At 34.9% G+C, this 8,164-nt stretch overlaps 1 protein-coding gene across 1 annotated transcript; it reads left to right on the top strand.

The window, feature by feature from the left end:
- Positions 1 to 1,238: 1,238 nt before the first annotated feature.
- Positions 1,239 to 3,468, top strand: LOC124394936 (galectin-5-like). Its single transcript, XM_046863443.1, has 5 exons — positions 1,239 to 1,305; positions 1,885 to 1,914; positions 2,010 to 2,098; positions 2,492 to 2,648; positions 2,811 to 3,468. The coding sequence occupies exons 1-5, from the start codon at positions 1,285 to 1,287 to the stop codon at positions 2,955 to 2,957; spliced, it is 444 nt and encodes a 147-aa protein (XP_046719399.1). The 5' UTR covers positions 1,239 to 1,284; the 3' UTR covers positions 2,958 to 3,468.
- Positions 3,469 to 8,164: the final 4,696 nt, after the last annotated feature.

Genomic DNA, 8,164 nt, shown 5'->3' with positions numbered 1-8,164 from the left:
GTATTGGTTCCCTGGTGGTCTAGTGGTTAGGATGCAGCACTCTCACCGCTGCGGCCCGGGTTCGATCCCCGTTCAGGGAACCAACCCCAGCCATTAGGGTTGCACAAGCCTTAGTGCCGGTCCCAAGCCTGGATAAATGGGAAGGGTTGTGTTAGGAAGGGCATCCAGTGTAAAAACGTGCCAAATCAAACATGCGGATGGTCCACTGTGGCGACCCCTAATGGGAGAAGCCGAGAGAAAGAATAGTGTCTTTGTATTGGGGTTGTATGAAGGTGATCTTGCCATCCCTGATGGCCAAGAGCTTCAGGTGTTTCCTTATCAAGGACACAACCACACTCCTAAAATACATAACAGTGTTCTGTCACACTGACAAGTACCTAATATCAAATTGAGGCAAAAAGTTGTGAATTATGAATCAGTTGGATTTACTGTAAATGCTAGCCATTCTTCAATTGTCACATGTGGTAGGGGGTTTTTCTTCCACTTTGCTCATTTGCAAGTTCTCTGAAATAGCATAGTCGTATCACATGACAGCTATGAGAATTGCTTAAGAGGTTGTGAATTTGTGACCGAAAGGCCATGAGTTTACAAATTCTAACTACCAGCACCACCAAGCTGTAACTGCTGGGCACCTAAACAAGGTTCTTAACCCTCAACTGCTCAGTTGTACAAATAAGATAATTAAAAGTCACTCTGGATAAGGGTGTCATCCAAATAGCATAAATAGTAATATACCAATCATGTAGGATAACGGTTTGCACTTGACACATAAAGACAGCCATTGCAACCTTTCAAGGAACAGGGAACTGAAATGTGCTGCAGAAGTCACAAATACAAAACAAATATTTTACACTAATCTGTTGCAGCTCGTGTTCACAGGGCTGAATTTTTTAAATGATGAAACACAGTTACATTATGGAAAATAAATACTGACCCTGATTTTTTTAGTAAAAAATATATAAAAAAATGTTTATGTTTAAAAAGTCAGCCTTAATTTCTTGTAGGGTTACTTAATACTATAAAGATTCAGGATAAAGCTTGATAAATTAATTAAACTTTTTTTTTCTGAGAAAAGGTTGCAGTCATATTTCCTTTTTTGTTTGACTATGAGTGTACACCATTATTCACATGCTGTAATTTACATGCTGTAATGAATCTAAGGTTAACCTGCATTGTTATTTTGTACATCATATGACCAATGACAAAGTTCCTCTTAAAATGCTTTAAAATGGGATAATCAGACAGACTTTTTTCAGTCACAACTGAAATCTGAAAAATAGGAACATGGCATACCAGCAACCAGCAGTAAGTATCCTGATACAGCTTTCTTTTATTTCCATACTGAAAGCTTCATAGCATAAAGACAGAGATACATTTACTGTGAGAACAGGAACCTTAATTTCAATAGCATGTAAATATTTTCTGTCTTCTTTTTTTCTTTTACACAAAAAAATCATTATTGTTAAAGTTTAAAAATCCAGTCAGAGAAATGCATATCAAAATTTCAAATATTTGTACTACATCTATATCACAAGTAGCTAAAAAGGCATTTTAAATGCAAGCACACTTTAAATACAGTTAAAACATGTACAGGACAACAAACCGCAGTTTATGGAAAAATGGTCTAACATATAAGTAGAACTCGGAGGGAAAAGAGAGTTAGTAGCTGGTCATGACCAGTTCATTTGTTTTATTCAACATTCCGTCACTTCACACTTTCATTTCTTTCTATTTCTTTGTTTACTATTAGGATTTTTTACTTTTCCACTTTCAATTCATTTTCAAGTAGTAACGGACTGTGTATGTTAAGTTTAATAGATATGATTAATATTTAAATATATGTAAAATTACAGAATCATGAATATTCATTTTTCCTATCTATAGGTACCATCATGTCCGGCACAAGCAAGCTATGTATGACACAAGGATTCACGTAATTAATCAACATTACATTTCATCCAAAGTGATGAGCTCTTAATAAACATGTTTTTATAATTTTTTATCATTAGTGTGTGCCATACAAAACCATGATCAGTGGAGGATTGCAGCCTGGTAAATGTATTTCAATTGAAGGTGTAATTAATCCTCAAGCTTGCAGGTGAGATTGTATCTTTATTCTACTGTTTTGCTTAATTGGGCCTAAAGATTCTAGTTATATGGTAGTTTTACCTGGTAGAAGTTCAACTTTCCAATCGTGTAAACACAGGAGTACGGTATAACTATTTCAAACAATGCCTATGCCTAACCTTTTAAAGCTTTTTCTTTCGTTGGAGAGGACCGCACATTTTCATTTGGTATTTTCTAACATCAGATATGTTATTAACTGTTTTGCTGAGCCTTTTGAAAACTCAATTAAATTAACATCACATTTGATCCAAACCATTATACAACTATTTTGGTTGAGAAAATATTATTAATATTACTAATAATATTGAGGCCAACAAAAACTAAAAGATTTAAAAAATATATCTAACATTATTTGTGTCACCAGGTTCGTCATTAACCTGCGTCACAGAAGTGGGATTGCCTTTCATTACAATCCTCGTTTTGATGAGAACTGGGTTGTGCGCAATACCTTAACATTGGAGAAGTGGGGTCCAGAAGAGTGCTCTGGCGGCATGCCATTTTACAAGGGACAAACCTTCCAGGTAGATAATGCTTTGGGTCTTATTTACAAGATATGTTTGTTTGTTTAGCTGGCTGATCATTAAAGCAGGTTATTATAACTGTGTGTGCTTTTACTGGATAATATCTGCAAAACAGTGCATCATGGTCTATCTGTGTGTCACATTTGGTAATGTCTCTTTCAGATCATCATCTCCTGCAATCCCTATCATTACAATGTGTTTGCCAATGGGATGCAAGTGCATACTTACAACCACCGCTTCACCAACTTGGGAGAGATTGATATTTTGGAAGTGACTGGTGACCTTTACTTGACTGCTGTACATGTTTAGCAAAATCTTTACCAAAGATGATCTTACCCTTTTTATATAAACCAATCAGTCAGTAAAGTCTGTGGATTGCTATGGAAATTGTATGGTTTGTATTAGTTATATGATCATAAAGAATGAAATGTAATCTTTCAAAATTAACCAGGTTTTACTGTTATTTTTTTTATTACAACTTTTGGACCAGAACACTTTGAACCATGACACCTAGTTAATTGATTTTTTTTTCTTTGATTGATTTTCTTTCTCTGATGCTATATATCTGAAGTAATTCTAGTTTGTTCTATTGTGTCATTCCTAGTGATGATTGTCAATTTATTTTCCCAATTAACAGTAATGGCAACAATTATTACATGAACCCCTCACTTATAACTTGATCAAAAATAACAGGAAAATCTCAAAAGATGAAAACAAAAGTAAATTATATTTTAAATTAGAAACACAGGCACAAATTTCAACAATGTAATGCAGCTTGAATACATCAATATATTCATGAATAAAATGTAAATTCCCTGCACTTTTATAGTAATTTTGCCTCACTCTTTAAACCCCACTCTCTAAAACATTCTAAAAGTCAGTTGATTGTTCATAGTTAGACCCGAAGCTATTTGCAGTGATCAAGGGTAAGATAAGAGCTCACAAAATCCTGCAAATCATACATTTGGGATGAACAGCAGTTAAGCTGATAAGTTTTCATCAACAATAAGATATCTGCCAGACATGCTAAGATGTTTAAGATATTTATTTTCTGCACTATGATTAAATGAACTTTGGCCCATTCTTTGTACATAAATTACTAAATTAGCTGGATTTTAGCGTTGACAATTTGAAATGGTTCTCTGTACAAAGAATATGATCCTTTCATTTAATAAAGGTATTTGTATATCTGAGGCCTTCAGGGAATATGGTAAATATTACCTAATTAATCGTGCAAATAACTTATTTCATAGTATGGTACAGTGCCTGTGAAAAGTTTCAAACACTTAATGTTTAATTGTTTTTGAGAGACAAACATGCTAATTTCTTTTTTTTTTTATGCAACAAACTATGTAATATAACAGTTTAAAATTTTACTTTGCCCAAATAAATATCAAAATATATAGACATCAAGCTTTATTTTCATTGAATAATCTTCTCTTAGCATGAATAATAGCTTTACACAATCTTAGAATCCAGACAGTTTGTTTTTCCAAACATTCCGATGAAATCATTTACGATGCCACTAGTAAAACTTGTAAAAAAGTTGTTCTTCACTAGTTGGATATTTATTTATGACCTTGAGATCCAGTTCATCTCAAAACACATCAATAACATTTAGATGTGGTGACTGGGCAGTTCATTCCATGATAGATAACACTTCAGCCAACTGTTTGCTCTATAAGTAATGTTTACAGAGCTTGGATGTATGCTTTAGACCATTATCTTGTTATATGGAAAAGTTGATTCCGATTAGCTGCAGTACAGATGGAATTGCATGGTGTTGAAATATGGAATGTAGCCATGTTGGTTCCTTTCAACTGGAAGAGTCTGCAAACCTCCCTGCTCCAAAACAATCCTAAACAATTAATCTTCCACCTTCATGTTTAACTGTGGGGGAGTCTGCTGTTTTAAAAATAATGAATTTTTCCATTAGCACTGGTTATGTACCAAAATCCTTCAAACTGGCAGTTATCCACCCCCTTATTAAGAAACCTGACCTTGACCCATGTCAGTTGTCCAATTACAGACCAATATCAAATCTCCTTTATATCCAAAATTTTAGAAAAGGTTGTAGCACAGCAGTTATGCTCACACCTACTTATGAATAACATTTTTGAAATGTATCATTTAGGATTTCGGCTTCATCATAGCACAGAGACGGCGCTAGTTAAGGTGGTAAATGACCTGTTATTGGCCTCTGATCAGGGTTTTGTCTCCTTACTTGTTTTGTTTAACCTTAGTGCAGCTTTTGACACCATTGATCACACTATACTACTTGCTAGACTTAAGAACGTTGTTGGAATAAAGGGAACAGCTCTCTCTTAGCAGCAGGGGGCAGATGTTTCTCTTATAAAGCCCCATAGTTATGGAACAGCCTTCCAACTAGTGTTCGGGACTCAGACACAAGTCCCGTTCAAGTCGAGGTTGAAAATGTATTTATTCAGTCAAGCCTTTGATCAGTAGATTTTTTTCTTAGGTAAAGGCGCAGATCTGGAGAGAACATGGATATAGAGTGTTTGGTGAACTGATATATTTGTATGCTGTCATCCCCTCACATTCACACGTTCACTCAAATTTGTTGACGGTGGTGTGGTGGGTCGTCTCTTATCCCAGAGATCCCTCATGTCTGTGTTACCTTCTGGTTCTCCCTTTTAGTTATGCTGCAATAGCGAGTCTTGCCGGAGTCCAAACTGCACAGTGACATTAACTTTCATACAACAATAAGAACACTTAATAATCCATATCCTTCTCTTCCTGTCACCCTCTCTCTCTCTCTCTCTCTCTCTCTCAGTCGAGTTAAACATGCTCCTGAGGCTCCAGTGACCACTGTTCACTGTTCCTCCCCTCCGTGGATATTCCCACTTCGTCCAGGCCTGCCTCTGGATAGTGTTCTCTTCGACTGGAGGTGACTCTGTGCAGCTTGGGACGGTTTCTCATCAACACCTTGGGTGGTTCCACGAAATTCGGAGTAAGAACGGGCGCCTTGAGGATGGATAGGACTGTAGTTAATGTCAACAGCCTGCTACACTGACTCAGGAATACAGTTTGCTTCTGATCATCATCACTGTACCCGGCAACATTGCATATCTGCTTCAAATGGACATTCGGTGCAACCCAGATGAGGTTGGGTTCCCTTTTGAGTCTGGTTCCTCTTAAGGTTTCTTCCTTATGCCATCTCGGGGAGTTTTTCCTTGCCACAGTTGGTCATCAGGGACAAACTTACTTACAAAGAACATATTTACTTTTAATCACCACATTATCTGTGTAAAGCTGCTTTGAGACAATGTTCATTGTTAAAAGTGCTATACAAATAAAATGAATTAAAATTGAATTGAATTGAATACTGTCTCAGAGTTTTTTCTTGCAATATTTTTTTTTTTTACCATAAACTCTGGATAATTAGCTCTAAATTTATCAATTTTATTGCAATATCCACTAATGAAAGGGCTATACATACTAAATCAATCTGAACTAAATTGATTCAAGTTGTTTTCCTTTAAATGAAAATTAATTTAAAACAGTATATTATATTTTATCAGTCATATTGTTTTCACATAATCATCTCCTGTAATCACCTAACTGTATTTGTCAATGGAAAAGAAGTGCATACCTGCAACTTCATCAACTTCCTGTATAAGACTAATATTCTTGAGGTGTCTGAATATATTAATATTTAGCTAAATTTTTTTTTGGCACTGTTTATTTATTTATATTTCCAAGTCATAGTTTGTTATATTTTATATATATTCTCTAAATAGTGAATTGTAAAAATTAAACTGTTGGACTAAAAAAAGAGCAACTGCTCCATCATGGCTGCCTTCTGTTTCCATGCTTGAGGGTTTCCTCCCAAGTCACAAAACCTGTTGTTGGCTGGTTTTTGAAACCATTTCGAAAAACAAGTAAAACAGCGCCACTTGGTGTTACATACCTGCAACTATTCAGCTTTGTTAAATCATCTTGCTTGAAGATGGTAGCAAATTTCGATTGTGAGGACACTATCTCTGTTATATAAAGTGTCTAGTGTTCTTTCTGTTTTAATTAAGTCTTCACTTTTTTGTATTCTTCACAAATTTTGATTTGATATGAAAAACCTTCTACCATCGAGTAGACGCTTCAGGTCCATCACATCTCGCACAAACAGACTCACCAGACCCATTAAAGAAGTGAACACCAAGAAATACCCTCAGTGAATGTTTGAAACTATTTGCACTACAACATTGCGATTATACACTTCACAGACTTCTATCATAAAGACTTTGAATGTATACTCTAAATATATCTTATTTTTTGCAATGTCAATAAATATTTCTATCTATCTATCTATCTATCTATCTATCTATCTATCTATCTATCTATCTATCTATCTATCTATCTGAAAACCTGGGAATTCGTATCATTTATTTTGCACCTTCCTAAATTGCTGCTGCAAAGACTATCAAGGACCATTTAGAGTTTTAATTTTAGCTTTACATTTGGCTGCATTAACCCACTTAATATCCATTTAACAATTTTAACTAGACAACACATTCGTTGTTGGAAGTTTATTATTTTATTCTGAAAGGGTAGTTTCTGTAGTTTCAAATGATAAGAATACAATTTTTTTCCTTAATAGTTTTTACTGAAAGGTGTCTGTCCAATAAATAAAATGTATGTTTTCATAGATGATCTCAAATATTAAATAGTTGATGTTTATTAAATGTTTAATAAACAGCACTTAATGCTAGATGCACTAAGTAAAATGTTTATTTTAAACATATGTGTAATGGGTGGGTATGTTGATTCCATATTTGAATAATTCATACCTATTTTCACGAAGCTCCGCCCTTTAGAAACTGTTGTCTATACAATTACCGACAGGGGGCGCATCCAAACTCAGACATAATTTTTCTAGGTGCGTTTCTCAACATTTTAATAAAACGCTGCCTGAGGCCATATCTTGAACTATTTTTGTTTTTTGTACCATGTTTAACATATTTCCATGTTATTGTCCGAGAAAAAAAAGACTATTATTTAATAGATGAACGGCCACAACACTGTCCAATCGTTTATTACAAATGTTTCTCATATAAATGAATGCAGACTCATACAATTAAACATTTAACTGATGTCGTGATAACTATAAGAATATAGCATTAGTTGTAGTTTCGCCTTTTGATTTACTTTTGTATGCACATATTAAAACTGGACAAACATTAGGAGTTAATCCCATTCACTTGGGAGTTTGACTCTCTACAGTTACCTTGGAGTCCAACAAAAATTTGGAGTAGAAGTGCTGAAAGAAAAAAAAATGTAATATGACCTAATACATTACGAACTGAAAAAGCCTATAGAGAAATTTAGTTTCTTGGCCTCGTTTTGTTTCCTTCATAAATCCAGTGTCCATAGAGAGTCCTCTGTTCACCCAGTGTATGATATCCAATGGATGAGTCTATCCAACGAAACTAATGCCCGTGCGCATGCGCAAGACCAGAGATTTTTTTTTTTTTTTTTTTTTTTGGGAGGGGGGGAGAGGG

Source organism: Silurus meridionalis, chromosome 12 (assembly GCF_014805685.1).
Source record: "Silurus meridionalis isolate SWU-2019-XX chromosome 12, ASM1480568v1, whole genome shotgun sequence".
In the NCBI taxonomy this organism is placed as follows: Eukaryota; Metazoa; Chordata; class Actinopteri; order Siluriformes; family Siluridae; genus Silurus; species Silurus meridionalis.
The sequence above is the reverse complement of the archived record's forward strand: the minus strand, read 5'-3'. Positions and strand labels throughout refer to the sequence as shown.

Coding starts and splice junctions, on each gene's coding strand:
- LOC124394936 (XM_046863443.1), top strand. CDS start 1,285: ATGGCATACCAGCAACCAGCA. Junction 1,306..1,884: donor TGGCATACCAGCAACCAGCA/GTAAGTATCCTG, acceptor TCCTATCTATAG/GTACCATCATGTCCGGCACA. Junction 1,915..2,009: donor GTCCGGCACAAGCAAGCTAT/GTATGACACAAG, acceptor TTTTATCATTAG/TGTGTGCCATACAAAACCAT.